This window comes from Schistosoma mansoni (genome assembly GCF_000237925.1).
Source record: "Schistosoma mansoni, WGS project CABG00000000 data, chromosome 3 unplaced supercontig 0105, strain Puerto Rico, whole genome shotgun sequence".
NCBI lineage: Eukaryota > Metazoa > Platyhelminthes > Trematoda > Strigeidida > Schistosomatidae > Schistosoma > Schistosoma mansoni.
Window position 1 is genome coordinate 853,903 of NW_017386009.1, and position 18,199 is coordinate 872,101.

Genomic DNA, 18,199 nt, shown 5'->3' on the forward strand with positions numbered 1-18,199 from the left:
GGTTGCCAGCGACTTTTACTCTAAGACATGTCTGGTAACATCTCGAACCACAGTTGAATGATCCACAGAACTCCTACGATGGGGCTGTGGTGAGTCGGTAAGTGCTAGTTTCACGCGGTCATCATTCCGCGATGTCATGTCATAAACTGACTATTATACTTTTTACATATATATATATATATGCGGGGTACTGCCCGGGTGCCCAAACTGAAGCAGGTGGTTTTCTTAGGGGGCTACTCCCCGAGCCTTTGACCTAGATGTCAAGTCCTCAAGGCAGGGGAGCAACGTCGAGATGCAGTTTCATGGTAGCCGGTAACCAAAAGTAGGTTCATACGCCATTTGTTTCTTCAGGATCCTGGAGCTCGTTTGCACCATTGGTTTGGAATCAGAGTTTTTTAACTCACCTAGGTGGTTCCTCCACATCCACCAACCCGGTGAAAGAACTGGACATTCACTTTTCGTCCTCTCAATTTCGTAAACAACACCCCGCCGCAAGAAGGTAGTGAGTAGGACTTCCCTGTCAGTGGCTGTATACACGTCATGCGAGAGCATTTTGAGAAGGAGAGCTAACTCTCCTCACCCTCGGTCGTACCAAGGCGTTTGGGGATAGCCGGTGTTTTAAGTTGGTAGTAGTGACTGATTTGAACAACCTCAACACTGCTTACATGTTACATGTGAAGCAGTCATCGAGCGTCTTCCGACCAAAGGGGTTAGGTTTCACAGACTTAAAGCAAAACTGTTCTCGTCGATGAGTTTCTTATTTTACCCTTTACAGTGGACTAACGTCGCGGAACCTCTTGACTGACTCGTATCTGGCACTTAGGCCTCAAATCCTATAAAGGGTAGTGAAAACCAATGACTGGTTGAAGGATTTATTTGACTCCCAAGATTAATCAAAATATATCAATTTCTATATAATTTATGTACTATGAAGTTAGCATTAAGATTTGTATGAGTCGTACCTCACATCAAATTATTAATTACTTACCATGAATGCATTTGCTATTTCATACTACCGAACTTTCATTTTTTCTCAGGATGTGATTACACGTCATAATCGGAAAGAATCAGTTTCATATATCATTCGCACTGAAATCTGTTAAGTTACCACTTGGCATACCGTCACCAAATAATTAAGTCCTCTCGTAAGAAATCAACTCCGGAGAAATTAGACTATAAGAGCGTTGTAGATCACCAACATAGGTGATCTGTGTCAACGATTGGGGGCCCCACTCGAGTTGAACGGGAATGGTGTAACCTTATAGTTGTCGAATTTACACCTCGCGGTTGATAAGTAACGTGGACTACCCTTTCGTCGTATCAAGGTTTGATGACCGTACAGAACAAACGCAACGATATTACAGGAATTATTACTGATGACAATAGGCACAAGAAACAGTGCGACCACAACCTCATGAACCAATCCATGGTGTGCAGTTGATTGATGCGCGTAGGTTGTCCTTGACCCTGACGACGATCGATTAACTGTTTGGTATTTAGTGACCCGACTTCCGGATGACTTGGCTAGGGCCCAGTGACTTTTCATTGACTTTACAGCCTTATTCCCAAAAGAATGTTTTCTAGGAAGTAAAATAAAAATGGGTTGGTTGGACAACGCAGTTCACCAAGTGCTCTCGCTCGACTGGTTACGTTTGTGTAGAAAGCCTGCTCAAGGTTTATGTACTTCACTGGTATGTCTTTTAATGACAGACTGTCGTAAACCCTGACGATTTACGAAGTCGACATGAAAAAAGTTGTTAATAACAACTCTAGCAGTACATGTGAAAGTTAACTAGGTACCTTACATCATATTGTCAGTAATTTTTGCTTTATCATAACTAAGTGCCGAGGAATGTGTTAAAATGGTTGATATTTTGAACTGATTGAACAAAGTACTTAAGTAGTTTTATTCTCCATATGGATGAAAAAATAAGTGAGACTTTTTGGAATTCCGGTTATTGTCAGCTGGAGAAGAAAGACTAATGTTTTCTTCCAAATGAGTTTACATACAATATACGTAGTTTGTAGAAACGATAATCAAATATAAATTAGTTTTTGTACGTAGTCTTCTTATTTGCTAATTTGTTAGTTTTTCACATGTTTTATTCCTTTGTTTTAATTTTATATCTAGGTATGTACATAACTTTTCGGCCATTAACTTTGGTGTTAAAGAAGACAGAGTGGATTGTGTTGCGTTTTTTAATTCGATAATTATGATCACTCCTAATGAACTTCAACATAGTCTAGATGTGAATGCATTGCAATCTGTCTCGAAAAATTTATATCATCCCCCTGCAAAAATGGCTGCTATTGCTGCCTCTCAATCTCATTGTACTAGACCATCTTCTGTACCTGGTTGTTTTGAACATCGAGGTTTCAGTGTTTCAACAAAGAATCAGTTGTCTCCTGTAAACTCTGATAATCTATCATTATATTCTAAAATTAGCCCAATCTATCAGTTGTCTTTATCACCAACTACCATTACGTGCAATGAAGAACATATTTCACCTAGTTTAAGAGGTTCGTTGCTTACTTTTTCGCCCCAATATGTATGTAATCTTTTGTTTTTTTTGAGATTTTTTAAAACTGTGAAACCGAGTAAGAAGAAAAATCTAATCCATTTTCTGTCTTCAATAACTGGACGGATGTGCACAGAAGACATGATTTTCTAAAATTTGATCATTGTTTAACATTGTTTCATTAATTATGGAAAGTAGGACGTTTGATTAGTAGGAATCTTGAAAATAAAGCCATAGCAACAATTCATAAAAGGAATCAATTACTTGAAAATTCTGGAACTAGTTTTTGCTGTCATATCAAAAATTGTGACATTCGGTTTAAGTCGTTACATTACAAAATAAAGAGTACAAATATATATGTATATATTTAAGACTTAAGATACAAAAAAATGAATCCATGTGTATTATGGAGATTAATGCTTTACGTTCAATAGTGTTCTTCATAATAATGATTTACTTTGAAAGATGTTAACAGAACATGTTTATATTACGTCGAAAAATAATAAACATTCAATTCGGATATTCTTGGTATAAAAAAGATTTTTAATAATTAATTTGACGAGATCTTTAATTGTTAAAATCAATGAATGGGATGCTAATCAATAAATGATAAGCAGTTATATAATGTGCCTTGGTGATGGCTGCTCATGAGACCGTATTATCGACTTAAGGTCCCCAATGGCTAGAAACCAAGGACAAGACCACTAAGCCAGAAGAAAAAGTTTCTTAAGTGATAAAATGACGTTTACATACAGAATACTAACAAGAAATAAACCTGATAAAATTCCATAAGTGGTTGGTAGAATCAACTTGTAGATCACTCGTCGTCCCCCAATCAGTTAGGATATCTAGCTGGTAAGTCCAATCTTTGGGCATCGCATCAGTTTTATTGAATATATCTGTTGGGAATATCTTGGAAATGATGCTTAATTCCCATTATATTTTGGATTGCTACATTTTTGAGCTGATTATACCACAAACGGCAAATTCAACTTCTATATCAACTCGTTTTGTCAGGTTAGCTTTGCTATGCTGCTATTTTCTGTGTTTCTAAATCCTTTGTTAAGTATGTACACAACAATTTTGCAACAGTGTTTGATCTTTCTTGAAACAGTAAAACCTCTCTTTTGAAGAGCATTTTCTACTTTCTTTATCTTCAATGTAAGGGTTGTGGAGATAGTTGAATTTTACTGAAATCTTAAACTAATCTAGGTCATTTCATTTTGTTTCTGATCAGTGGTTCAATAATATTGAACTTACGTTTCTACCCATCATACAGTTGAGTTGAAGGTCTTACCGGTTCTGATATGTCGGCGGCAGCGGTTAACAAAATCTGCGCACATATACATGATGCTTGCATGACCTATTTAGCAGACAAGAAGGCGATATGTTTAACGAATTGGGAATCATAGGATCCGAAGGTACTCTTTGGTGTTTACTCACGTGTTTTCGAAGCAGCGCTTACAAATGGTGGAATCACCAAATAAATAATACAAAAATAAGGCTCAGTGTTAAGCTTAGAAAGCAAATCATGTGATGGGTCCACAAACCTTTACTGATTGATGTGTTTGAGACATTTAATAGAGATACATAACCACCACCAGTCTCAAAGTGCTATGTTATTTAACATTCGTGTAAACTGGAAAAGGACTTTGGACAAACAAACCAACACATGGGATTGGTTTATGAAGTTATTGGATTTTGGTTTGACCGGTTTTATGCACTTCAACTTACGTACGTGCGGATTTTGTAGTGGGAACGCGACTTGGTTTCATTTTCATTTATTATTAATATTGTTATTTTGTCTAATAATTCCTATTCTTCCTAAGGTTCAGCACTCGATGATGAAACTTCTCAAAAGGATTATGTTCCTGCTAATTCACCTCAGTCCACTCTTGTTACTCAATACTCAAGCGGAGAGGATTGTATGGTAGGTTATTTTCCATTCGATGCGTCACATGCTCTTCACTAATAAACCTAATATATATTTTATGCTGTTGTAGATGAAAGAAGTGATAACTACACCTTGATGTTAGTTGATCACAAAGATAATGATTTCCAGACAGTTTCACACTTGTTAACATTCCGCATCAGTTATAACCAATCAATACGATAGAGTATCATGCACTATTTTTCCAAGTTAACGAACGGTATTTATGGAGTAGTCCGTGCACTGCAGCTATTTATTATATACAAAATGTGAACACTTTTTTTTAGAGATTCATGTTGATATTTAATTAGCGTTGAGTGTTTAATTTCCCATGATCAACGGTTTTACAATCATCTATCTTGATTTACATTGATCAATAATAATTGTTAACTTATTTGGACAAATATTAAATTCGAAGAGATAGTTTGCATCACAAACTGATTTTAGATTAACATTCTTTGGAAAATTAAGGCGTGTTTACTGAGTCAGTCAGTTATAATCAACGTACAACCTGGTATCAATGTATCTTAGTCGTTGTCGTACCACACTATCACGACAGCAGAAAATCAACAAAATGAACAGCAAGGAATTCACTATTATCAGTCAGTCAGGATGATGAAAAAAACTAAATACTGAGATTATACTTCGAAAAGACAAAATAACGTTGTGTGTTTATAGGAATATTCGAACTCAAGGTGTAGAGAAAGATAAAGAGTGAATATATTTGCTCTATTTTAATGAACTCTAAACTATGTCACTAAATTTCTTCAATCACTGGTCACAGTTACCATGTGTATACCTACCAACTAGTCTGCATCTACTAACATGGTTCAGTTCAAAAGTTAGTAAATCTATAAATTAATGTCACGATGTGGTTTGGCTACTCTGTCACCACCTTTCTCCTTCAAACTTACTACTACACAAACTAACATTGCCCGTCGAGGTATGAGATGGTTGAGTATGCGCAATTATTTATTTATTTATTTAAACACATAAATATTGGTACAAGAAGGCACCAGATACATATGCGCCAAACAAATCTCATTTGATTTGTGTGAGGGCTGTGATACTGACCGGGTGCCCAAACCGAAGCAAGTGGTTTTCTTAGGGGGCCACACCCGGAGCCTTCGACCTAAAGGTCTGATTCACAAGGCAATGGAGCATCGTGAGGACATGCATTCCCATGGTAGCCGGTGACCAACGATTGGTTCATACGCCATTTGTTCCTTCAGGATACTGGAGCCCATGTGCACCATTGGTTTGGAATCAGGGTTTTCCAACTCACCTAGGTGAACTTTCCGTGTCCACCAACCCGGTTAAAGCACCGGACATTCACTTTTCGTCCTCTCAATTTCGTAAACAACACCCGTGGTACGAGAATGCAGTGAGTAGGACTTCCCTGTCAGAGGCTATATATTCGCGTGGCCATGTGCGAGCATTTTGAGAGGGAGAGAGGACTCTCCCCACTCTCGGCCGTACCAGGGCATTTGGGGGCAGTATGCGCAATACATACCCTAGCTACGTCATTTGATGAAGATTCACGATATCATCGAACGACTCGTTATATTTGCGTAATATCCTCTGTGTTTCATTTGGTTGTTTAATTTTCGACAGTTTAAATTTTCTAGTGTAACTGAATCTTATGTTTTGTTCGATGCTTTTTCTAAGTAAATTTGAGATGTTATTGCTGTTATGATTGTTGAACCCTTATGGTGATTTTCTTCTCAACAATTTTTTTCTTCATAGCCTCCATTTCACTATTCGAATTCCCCTCATCTGCGTAATCCATCCTCTAGCGATTCTTCTCCTATTTCAATTGAACATAACAAAAAACATAATGCAGTTGATAAGAGCAATAATGACAGTAATACTACTAGTAATAATAAGGAAAGTGAATTAGCACCGTTTGATTTTCCCAAATTATGTACAAAATCTGATGGAGGCTTTGCCTTGAATTTGCCTACAGATGTTATTCTGCCAGAGGATAATAAAGGACAAAGTGTTTGGAATTATCACCAACGATTAATGGATGTTATTATAACTGTGGTTAATCGAAGTGGAAAAATATTATATTATGACAGGTAAGCTCATGGTGTTTATCATTATTTTTCGCTTGATATGTGTATAGAAAATTAGTTAACCGATTAAAACATTGTTTGATGCAACTTGGTAGTTACTTTTTATTTGTCCATGTGTGTAAATAGTAGTTGTACTAGTTGAATTAAGTAATTCATGCGTGTGCGTGTGTGTGTATTTGTTTGACTCAAAGATTTGAAGTCAACTGCTTTAACCACTACTAACCTGATATGCTTGAACTAAGTCGATTTCGCAGTAACGAACGAAGGCCAATGACACAATGACACGATAAGCTAATCTAATCTGTTGCCCCAGGCCCCGCTAACTAGATGAAGAAGTCCAAGGCAAGGTAGGGGAATATATATTCCGTAAGCAGCTGAGTACAAGCAAGTCATAAGGGGGAAAATTGTCCTTGGGCATCATTATAAAATAGCACACTCAAAGAAACAATGGACCAATAGCGTTTAAGATAGTTTACAAGTGGGAAATATGACGTGAAGGTAAAAGAGCGCTTTTGGCGCGAAAACAGTTAAATTCAAATTTTCAAAATAAAATTACAAAATTAAGCCATTTATCAAGTAAGTTCTGGGGATTTGACATCCTCGACATAACCCGATGAAAATATCACACAATTTACTCTTATTTTTGTAAAAATCAAGTTGAATAATATTTCAGTAGTTTTAAGTATTTACTTTCCAATTGTCGAATCAAGAATTCACACTTGTGGTACTGTTTTCAGTTTGATTAGCCATATGAAAATTATAAACCCTACGTATTTTCATGTACACAAGGTATACGTATACTGTACATTATATATATTGCGACATCGTAATTCATTAGAGTGGGAAGAAATTAGGTGTTAATTTTGGTCCCAACGAATCATGTAATAATTACTCTAATTCTTAGTTATCTGATAATACGAAGGTCGATTTATATCAATATAATTGTTTGATAATATATTCACAGTGTATTCCAATTTAACTAAGTAGGGTGTATGTGTGTGGAGGGCATATTTACATTCGTTCCCATATACCCTGGTATGACAGAGAGAGGGAGTCCTCTCTTCCTCTTGAAATGCTCTCATATGACCACGCGTATATAGCTACTGCCAGGGAATTCCTACTCACTGTCTTCTCGTGTCACGGGGCAAGCGCCACCTTGGAATCTTGAAGGGAAATGGTAAAGAGGAAAACCAAAGGACACACTGAGTCGGGGATTGAAAGCAGATATGAAAAGGATTGCCCAGGACAGAGTTGGATAGAAAATGCTGATGGACGGGGTAACAGGCATAAGTAGGTCTTATGGCGATGCTGTTTATGAAATTGGGAGGACGAGGGGCAAATGTCTGGCGCCTAAACCGGACTGGCGGTAGGTATTGTTCGGGGCGCTAGATCCCCTGAAATCATTCGGTAAATGTCCCATCTTTGTAATTTTGGAAATTTGAATTTCTTACTTTTGCACCAAAGCGCCCATTTTTACCTTTGGTTTGTTTTTTTCCCCCGGAATGACCTTAAATGTCATTAATTCATTTTCTCTTTTAGTACGCTATTTTGCGATGTTTTCCTAGGACATTTTTGTACTGTTTATATACCCATGAGTTGTGTGCTTGTTCGTTCGTGCTTCGGCTGCTCGTGGAACATGTGTTTTTCCCAGCTAAATCTGGTCTTCTCCCCCTAGTTAGCAGGGTTGAGGTGTAGTGGAATAGCTTAGCTTAGCCTATTGTTTTACTGATTTCCCTTCTGTTTGCCGATCCTAGGTTATGTTGTAAACTCTTCAAACGTAGCAGTATCTACGCAGTTTTGACATGTATTCAACATAAAATTGATTTCAAGTTAAAATTGTTTAAGTATCAATGACGATCAACATACATAAGGAGTAGTTTTTTTCCATTAAACAGTCATGGATCAAACTTGTGTTTTTATTGGTTGGATGATAGTGTTGAAGAATAATTGCGGACACTCTTGTGTCGATAACAAAGTGCTGGTTATGAACGATCCCTATCAAACAAAATTGACATTTTTTAAGTAGTTTAAGTAGGTGTTAATGATACGTCTGTTAGATTCGCTAATGAAACAAACAACTACCTGTGTAGTATATTGGGTTATGATTAAACTCAGTTATTTAAAAAAAATATCATCTGAGTTTTTCCAATTCTATGTTTTTGACATTGTATCACGTAAGCTAAAAGTGTTTTGTTTGCCAATCTAGTCTTTGACCCTGCACTGAACCATAGTCTAGTGACTGTTGACTGTCACTCAAGATATTTCATTCAATCTCTTATAATGTTAATTGTGTGTAAAAATAGCATACATCTGTCTATACTCTTTATACTTTTGTAGATATTGTGGATCATTTTTAGACTAGCAACTATTTACCTTGGTAATTTTATTTATTCACTTATTTTTCTATGTAGAAACCTTCCAAGACAACACAGTTTTTGCCTAGATAACAATGACAATGATAATAATTATGCTAATTTACAAACTGGTGATAGTTGGACTAGTAGAATTCAAGATGGTGATTTAGCAATTTGGGAGAAGCATACTTCTAAAAGTAAACTATAATTTATTCAAATCAAGTTGTTTTTTCCCTCTTCACTTAAACAATTCTCCTTTCCCACTAGTCATTTATTGTTATTCATAATTATTAACTATGGTGTAGTAACTCATTTACTGCTGCTGCTACCTTGACGTGGTGGTCGGGCTTGCCTATCGTGATGAACCAATCGAGCTATACTGGCTGGAACAATCGTTCCTCAAGGTCCTACCATGCCAGACAGGTCGGTTGAAGAGCGGTAAGACTGAAAGCAGCAAACCCAAGGTTCGAAGGCGAAGTCGTACTGCTGACTGTACAGAGGTGTGACGGAAGTAAAGTGTTTCTTCCAGACAACCAGCGTAACAGCGATGCTCCCAAGCGATAAGGAAGGGTGGGGTTAGAAAAGGTCGACCCTAAAACTGCACACCTCACCCTATTCCACGGATATCCGTCTCCGGTGGTAAAGTCCCAACAAGTACGGAGCTAACACGACAATTACCCACAAAAAGGTCATGTGTGACCGACCTCAAGCAGTTGTCCCTTGGGCACTGCAGTCACGCTCTCAGGTTATTAAGACCACTTCTAACCCAATTTCCTTTTCAGGTACCTCTAGAAGAAGAGATGGTTTGTGTAATCAATTTTTGAGTGACATTTTATCGTTTATGGAGGGCTAGTGGTACTTGATTGTCCAAATCGAAGTAGATGGAACCAGATTCATACATAAGATTTACTAGTTTAAAATTGAATGCTTTATAACCATCAATTTACCACTGCTTTATGAGATAGTAGATATGTAAATTTCAAACAAACAATCCAGTTGTAAATATGCATATTTTTTTCGTATATAGGAAGTTAATTCTATGAAATATACAGATGTAATTTCTGGCAGAATTAGCAGAATTCATCTCAGGTATGATTCTGTTCAAGCATATAGATTTCTTTTAGTGAATAGATATATTTCAATTATCCAACGGTACTACTTTAGTGGTAAGATAAGGGAAAAAAATTAATCAATAAAATAAATTAAACTGACAGAATTGTTGGAATTTCCAACTAATGACAAATCTTCATCTAAATAAAGAGTTATCTCTTTATTTTTTTTTAACGTGGCACAAATCCATGAAGTCACTGACAATTGGACTGAGCCATGCTGGTAGGTGTAGACTACCTGGTTGGGATTCGCGAGATGATATCAATCGATGGTTAGAGATCTTGAATGACATGGCTGAAAATCGTTTGCAATGGCGAAGGTGCATCCACTTTTTGTGTTCTAAATTCTAATCTTCTGAATTCCCCATGTCTCTATCTTTTTTCTCTTTCCAAATTTATTTCACTGTATTATACTCCTTCAATAACTTCAAACCCTAATCTATCGGTTTACTGCTTATACTCTTACTACTTCTACCACTATGGGATTTGAATCGACAACTGGATCTCTGTGCTAATGTGGTATGGCAACTCGAACTGATGTACTTGTGTACGAAGTTCTACGTTGTGACTGACTGAAATAAAGAGTTATAATAAAATACAAAATGAACTTTAAATATATATATATTTCTACTCGAATTGTCATTGTTTTGTCTATTTACATTTTAGTATTTGATGAAGCATCACGTTGGTCTCATGCCCGTAACGCTTTGCTTGAACAAAGTTTATTGCCAATTAACAACGATGATGGGGAAGTTGGAAACCAACAACATAAAAAAATTGAATCATCTAATTCTAATAGTTTAATTCCCTCTGAAAACTCTTCCAATCGTCATTTATTCGATTGTCCTATATATCGCGTAAAATTGGGTCAAAAATGGTTTTATGTTCACACGTTTAGTTTACCTATTAACCGTTGTTCTGATTCAAGCCTGTTGCAATCAGATATGTCATTATGTGAACCATTGGTAGTGCATTATCATAATCTTCGGTATGTTTATTTACCAGTATGCCTTTCTTGATATTTTATTGAAATTATGAATCAATCTAAGTTAAACCACCATTAAAAACATGGAGGCACTGAACTGCCATTTCGTCCCAGTATGGGACTCCTCAGCAGTGCACACTCACGACCCTGCACGCGGAAATCGAATCCAAGACCTTCAGTCTCGCCCGTGAACGCTTAACTTCTAGACCACTGATTCGGCATCCAGTGGTGTTAATATCTAACTTCAATCAATCTTGGTATTGAATACTTACTACTATTTGTACATTATGATTGGTTTCTGGTTTATTGAGGATTTACTTTATTTTAGATAGAAAAGAAAATAGTATTTTTCATCAGTATTTCTTAGAGTTAATTTGTTGCAAGCCACCAGACAATTGTGAATAAATGTATATGATTCTAATGTTTGTGATACAGAAGCATTGTAAATTAGTGGAATACACTTGTGAACACAATAGTAACAATATCAGTAATTGTCATTTCATATTTGATATCATATTAAATTCCGAGAACTAATACATAACCACATTGAAGAGTTGTTAAAATTTTATACAGTTTGTGCTAATATTTCTATTCGATTCAAGTTAGTTAGCTAAATAAAAAATTGTTTTGAATGTTTCAGTGTTGATATGTTTCATTTTAGATACAAAATACCTGGTCCTACGTTGTAGCTGACTGACTGACTGAGATACATTTGTAGTAATTACTGTTAAAGAAGTGTTTTTGACCCCCAAATGCCCTGGTACGGCCGAGAGTGGGGAGAGTCCTCTCTCCCTCTCAAAATGCTCGCACATGGCCACGCGAATATATAGCCTCTGACAGGGAAGTCCTACTCACTGCATTCTCGTACCACGGGTGTTGTTTACGAAATTGAGAGGACGAAAAGTGAATGTCCGGTGCTTTAACCGGGTTGGTGGACACGGAAAGTTCACCTAGGTGAGTTGGAAAACCCTGATTCCAAACCAATGGTGCACATGGGCTCCAGTATCCTGAAGGAACAAATGGCGTATGAACCAATCGTTGGTCACCGGCTACCATGGGAATGCATGTCCTCACGATGCTCCATTGCCTTGTGAATCAGACCTTTAGGTCGAAGGCTCCGGGTGTGGCCCCCTAAGAAAACCACTTGCTTCGGTTTGGGCACCCGGTCAGTATCACAGCCCTCACACAAATCAAATGAGATTTGTTTGGCGCATATGTATCTGGTGCCTTCTTGTACCAATATTTATGTGTTTAAATAAATAAATTTTGTTTTCGATGTTAGATTTCCTGAACTATGATTGTGAGACCTTCATTATCTGTCTTTTTTGTAGGCGTAGGTATATACACTCTTTATCTTCCCTTAAACCTTGAGATTAAAATTGCTTCATAACTTTTTTCCTTCCTATACTATATCCTTCTATACAACCTTTCTCTATATACTACCACCACTAAATTAATCACTTCTATGAATCCTGTGTTCATCTTGTTGTGCTAACGAGGTATGTCAACTTGGACCGATGCATATATGTGCCTGGTCCTACGTTGTCGCTGACTGACTGACTGACTTTTTGTTAATATCATTAGCGTATACTGTAAAATGGGACTATTTTGACCGACAAATTTATGCTGAATTCCTTGTTTAAATATCACTGAATGACTGACTGGTTATTATCTTATTGATTTTTTCGAAAATATATTCATTCTAAATGTTCTGTTTCATGCTTTTGCCTTTTCTTTAGTGGATGTGATCAAAATGTAGAATCCACTGGTTCGAATGCATCAATATGTCTTAAGAAAGCCATTGCACAATCCACTTTGTCTATGGATTTAACTGAAACAAATTGTTCTAATTCATTTAAAAATACTGTTGTTATTCCTTCTTCATCTGTTTGTGAAAACCCAATATCGTCACACTTAATCATGTCTACTGCAAATGATCATTACCGAATCGATGAACCATCCAATGGTAGTAGTAAAAATCCTCTATCCACTGGTACTTGTCTTTCATATATTGGTTCACCTGATCCATCTGTTACTGGTGGGCAGAAATTGGTTTTTAACTCAATTTCGCCACCACCATCATCACCCCTTGTATTACCTCATCATCATCATGTTCACCTTACACATTGTCATCACCATCATCCTAATGAAATTCACGATGGCACAGCAGTAACATCAACTACCAACAATCACCATCATCATCACCATTATGTCCGTCATCATCATACCCCTAACACTTCTCATAATTCACCTCAGCCTGTAATAGTTTCTCATCTTCCTCACCAAAATTCTATCGGAGAGAAATCTACTTGGTCTTCTGATACCTCACATAGACCTATGCTTGTAAGTGTTTACATTTTGATTGTTTTCTTCTCTCCGGTTGAATGAATGCAAATGTAAACTTGTTAAGATAACCAGACAGATATTTTAATCAAAGTATCATAGCTGATGTATTCAATGGTGTGCGTGAAATTAGTCATACTTTAGGTGGTCGGTGGTAGTTAGTAGCAAACCTTGAACCTCGGTTTCGTGCTACTTGGCACTTGTCATCAAGACGTACATATAATTTTGAGGGGACTGATACTTCCTTGTGGGTTCTAACACCAGTTCCACAGTTTGAGACGTTATCACTAAGTTGTTCGAGTCCCTACTGACTCCCCGTAGGTCTTAGGTATTTGCAACCAATTGGTAAATTAGTTGTGCTTTTTTCCTTCAATTATCAATCACAGTTATAAACTGAGTCAATAATTGCCTTAAGGAATTAATCTTCAAAAACCGCGTTCCTGCGTCGATGGATTACTCCGCTGTATATATAAATCTGAAGTTTACATGCAATACAAGTTCGTAGGTCATTAGTATTTGGCCATAGATAAATTCAAACCATTGATCTCATATTTTGAGACCGTCGAGTGAACAATTCTGAGGTTAGACACTGTCTATTAAATAAGAATGGCAAACTAATTGTTAGGGTAGTGAATATCCACTAGGTATGGTAGTTAAGGCATGTATTACGTTTGCCCAACAATCGCTTACCTCGATGGGCGATGATGGTCGGTGTAAGAGCTTGGCTGGAGGAGGGTTAGGGGTGACTAAACTAAGAAGGCTTATCCTTCCACGGAATCATTAACTCTTAGTCTAAGTCGTGTGCGTAGATGCATGCTACCTGGTTGAGATTCACAGTTATCGTGACCAGTAGTTGTGGGCATTGGGTTGACATGGCTCAAAATCTGTTACAATAACCCACATCTTTTCACTCTTCGTTTTCCATTAGATCTTAAGGTTCGAAATTAGATTTTACTATTCTATTCCATAAATTCATTCCTTCTACTCGAATCATATTATCTATATCTAAACTTTTTGCTACTGCTGATAATGCTACTACTTCTATTATGCAGCTTTTCTTGACAATTTCCTCTCTATGTACTGATGGGGTGTAGCAAGTTGAATTGATACACATATGTGCTTCGTCCTACGTTGTTTATGACTGACTGATGCACTACAGATTGCTCCCTTAAATTTTTATAATTGCCCATTGATATATAAGATCGACCTTCTAACTAAACTTTTCTTGTTTTGTATCATTGCTAGAATCAAAGAAAGATCAATATAGATAATGTTGATTGTAGCTCAAGTGTGTATCATAAAGATTCGACAAATTACAACACATTAACTTGTCAGACTATTACAGATCATGATTATCAATCTCACCTAGATCCATCGCATCATCATCATTATCTTCACCATCACCACCACCATCATCATCATCCCCATATCCATACTGGGAAAAATCTACATAGTAATGACTATCATCCTTATTGTCATCAAAATGATAAATCAACAATAACTGAGTTTGTACCTACATCATCATCATCTACTATAAAATCTGATAACATATCTAAATCACCGATTCTTGTTGTTAGAAAGTCAAGTTCCCAATCTCATTCAGAGCACTCCTCAACTACAGATAACAATACAGTACAATATGGAAATACGAATGTGATTGGAACATACTGTGATAATAACTCATTACTATCGGATATAAGTGGTGACTCGATGTATGAACATTTTGATACAGCATTTATACCTACCAGTTGTAATGAAGAATTTCACAGTCGCTCAAATACTTATCATTACAATAGTAATAGTAATCACAGCAGTAACTCTGCTGTTGTCTATTCAACTGGAAATACCAGCGAATCTCTGAGTGATTTATCATTCACTAATACCCGATTACCTCAAAACAATGTAATTAACTCTGCTACAGAGAATGTTAATGATGGTAAGTTTATTTCATTTTTTTCCTATAGATATGTATCATAATACATTTTAAGCATTAAGTCCATTGGAATACATCTTATCACTTTTTTTTACTGCCTAAAATGTATTATGCTCCACATTTAAATAAACATTTTTGTCTTGTAGATATGCGCGTTATTTAAGTGTTAAGCACATGTACGAATTTGCAGTACCAATGTAACACTAAATACTATTTAAGTAGTTGACAGAAAATTGAGATTGATGTTGTCTACGAAATTGAAAGGACGAAAAGTGAATGTCCGGTGCTTTAACCGGGTTAGTGGATATGGAGGATCCACCTAGGTGAGTTGGAAAATCCTGATTCCAAACCAATGGTGCACATGTACTCCAGAATCGTGAAGAAACAAATGGCATATGAACCAATTGTTGGTCACCGGCTACCATGAGACTGCATCTCAACGTTACTCCCTTGCCTTGTGGATTTGACCTCTAGGTCAAAGGCTCGAGGAGTAGACCCCTAAGAAAACCACGTGTTTCAGTTTGGGCGCCCGGACAGTACGCCAGCTCTCACACATATCATTTGATTTGTGGTGCATACGTATTCGGTGCCCCTTTGTACCAAAATTTATGCGTTCAAATAAAAAAATTATATAATAAACAACACCCCCATCGCGAGAAGACAGCGAGTTGGACTTCCCAGGCGATGGCTGTATGTGCGTGGCCATGTGGGAGCATTTCGAAAGGGAGAGTTGACTCTTCCCACTATCGACCGTACCAGGGCATTTGGGGCCACACTTTTTATACTTAAATATAATCGATTCATCAACATTCTACTCATAGATTTTAACAACTGGGTATTTTTATTTAATCTAAAGGAGTGTCTTTTGGTCACAAAACGTCGGAAATATTATTTTCCTATTCATTGGGATATAACAAAAATATATTTATAATCCCAAATAACTGGTCGGAATCATGCTGTGATAAACATAGAGGGATTAGTTTGACTAGTACAGTATCTAAAATACTAGCCTCAATAATTATCGGGCGCACAACTAAGACGCGTGAACTGCAAACACGAGAAAATCAGCTTGGCTTCAGACCTGGTCGTGGTTGTATCGACCACATATTCACTGTTTGTCAGGTTTCAGAACACAGGCATGCTTATTGGCGCACGACAATGATAATTTTTCTCGACTGAAAAGCAGCATTTGACTCTGTTCTACCTTACGGTTGCAAAACATGGCCATTAAGAGTATAAGATACTTGTAAGTTACTAGTATTTGGTCACAGATATCCTAGAAATATTGCTTGTGTCTGGTAGGATCACCAGGTAAGTAATAGTGAGATTAGACGCAGAATATTAGGGAATGATGGCAAATCAGTTGATGAGGTTGTGAATCTTCATCGACTAAATGGTTGGGCCACGTGTTGTTACGTGTGCCTGAACACCGATTACCACGACGCGCAATGCTGATTGGTGTTGGAGACAAATGGAAGAAAGTTACGTGCGGTCAAACCAAAACGTGGCATCAGTGCTTGAAGTCACTAACTTCTAGTCTGAGCCACATTGGTATATGTAGACTACTTTGTTGGGGTCCGCGTGACTATAAAATCACTAACATCTGGTCTGAATCATGTCAGTGAGATTAATATTAAAATAAAGATAGAACAAATATTGATGCAGAATAATATGAATTCATTATATTTCGTGGTTTCTCATCAGCTGCTTACAACCAAATATGCATTAGAGTTTTAGCATTAGGGTAATAAATAGAATGGAACAACTGACATAAGGGAATGTAAAGGATTGGAATAACAAAAGTCATCGATGATAAATGTATATGTATATATATATCTATGGTCAAGGAAAGGTCAGAGGTTATTAGGTATTAGGATAAAGGGTGGCGTAATAGTTGAGTGGAGTTAAGAGACAGATAAAATCAAAATGTGATTATGTTAGAGGTAGTTGAAAACAATTAGGGTGGGATTACGTAATGATTGAATAATTTATAGACGTAGTTGAAAACAATTAGGGTGGGTTACGTAATAATTGAATAAGATTTGGATAGTTCATATAATTAGGAGAGACAAATGAGCGGAAATGTGTGAGAGAAAGGGTGGTTTAAGAATTGGGTATAAAAAACAACTGAATATTAACCAAAATTGAACTAATAAAAAAAAAATAAAAAAAACTGAAACAAAACAAAAATGGGTTACCAAGGTAGTAATAAGTTTATCACTGTCTCTTTTTGAATACATAGGTCCGGTTTGAGTTTTTTTATCGCGATCGCCTCAGCAAACCGGAGAGCAGTTGTACTTATACTACAAAGATCTATCACGATTATAAGCAAAGATGGGAAGTGGTTAGCAGTGGAATCCAGGATGCGCGTCTCGTCAGCTAAATGCACCTGCATTTCAGAGGCGACGTCTGCTCCGTACTCGAACCCAGTACCATTCGCTTCAAACGCCATCACGTTATCCACTTAGCTACTGAGTCCTGATAGCCACTTGCTTGTACAATGGGGTGAAGTTTGAATTCACTTAGTATTGTTTGTTTGAATCTTCCTATTGATGCTTAGGTCTGCAACTGGTCAGTCTCTTATTGGCCATATGTGCATACTATGCATATTGCTTCGATATTACCTTAATTCATAAGCATTATAAGCAAAGATGAATAGTGGCTAGCAGTGGAATCCAGGACACGCGTTTCGTCCTATGTATGACGATTCTCCTTCTTCTTCTTCTTCTTCTTCTTCTTCTCATTACCATATTACTAATCAATAATCTTTGTTTAAATGGATGAAAAACAAATTTTCAACCGGTAAATTTGAACAAGAAATAATAATCCCCGTAATAGAGAATAAAAAAAATAGTAACAGAGTCACAAAAAATAAAACCGTGAGAAAATTGTAAATATGTTCATGAAGTAAATCAATCTTTTATATTGTTTCTATAGATATATAGGAG

General features: G+C 36.8%; 1 protein-coding gene across 1 annotated transcript in view; it reads left to right on the forward strand.

Moving 5' to 3' along the window:
• Positions 1-928: 928 nt before the first annotated feature.
• The window catches only part of Smp_163010 (hypothetical protein), a gene marked incomplete at both ends in the record, with an annotated part of 55,121 nt that continues 37,850 nt past the window's right edge, over positions 929-18,199 (forward strand). Inside the window, 8 exons of the mRNA XM_018791307.1 lie at positions 929-933; positions 2,132-2,520; positions 4,349-4,449; positions 6,196-6,530; positions 8,939-9,078; positions 10,657-10,978; positions 12,715-13,318; positions 14,825-15,258. Coding sequence (XP_018645520.1) covers positions 929-933; positions 2,132-2,520; positions 4,349-4,449; positions 6,196-6,530; positions 8,939-9,078; positions 10,657-10,978; positions 12,715-13,318; positions 14,825-15,258 — 2,330 coding nt within the window. The remainder of the gene's footprint in view (positions 934-2,131; positions 2,521-4,348; positions 4,450-6,195; positions 6,531-8,938; positions 9,079-10,656; positions 10,979-12,714; positions 13,319-14,824; positions 15,259-18,199) is intronic.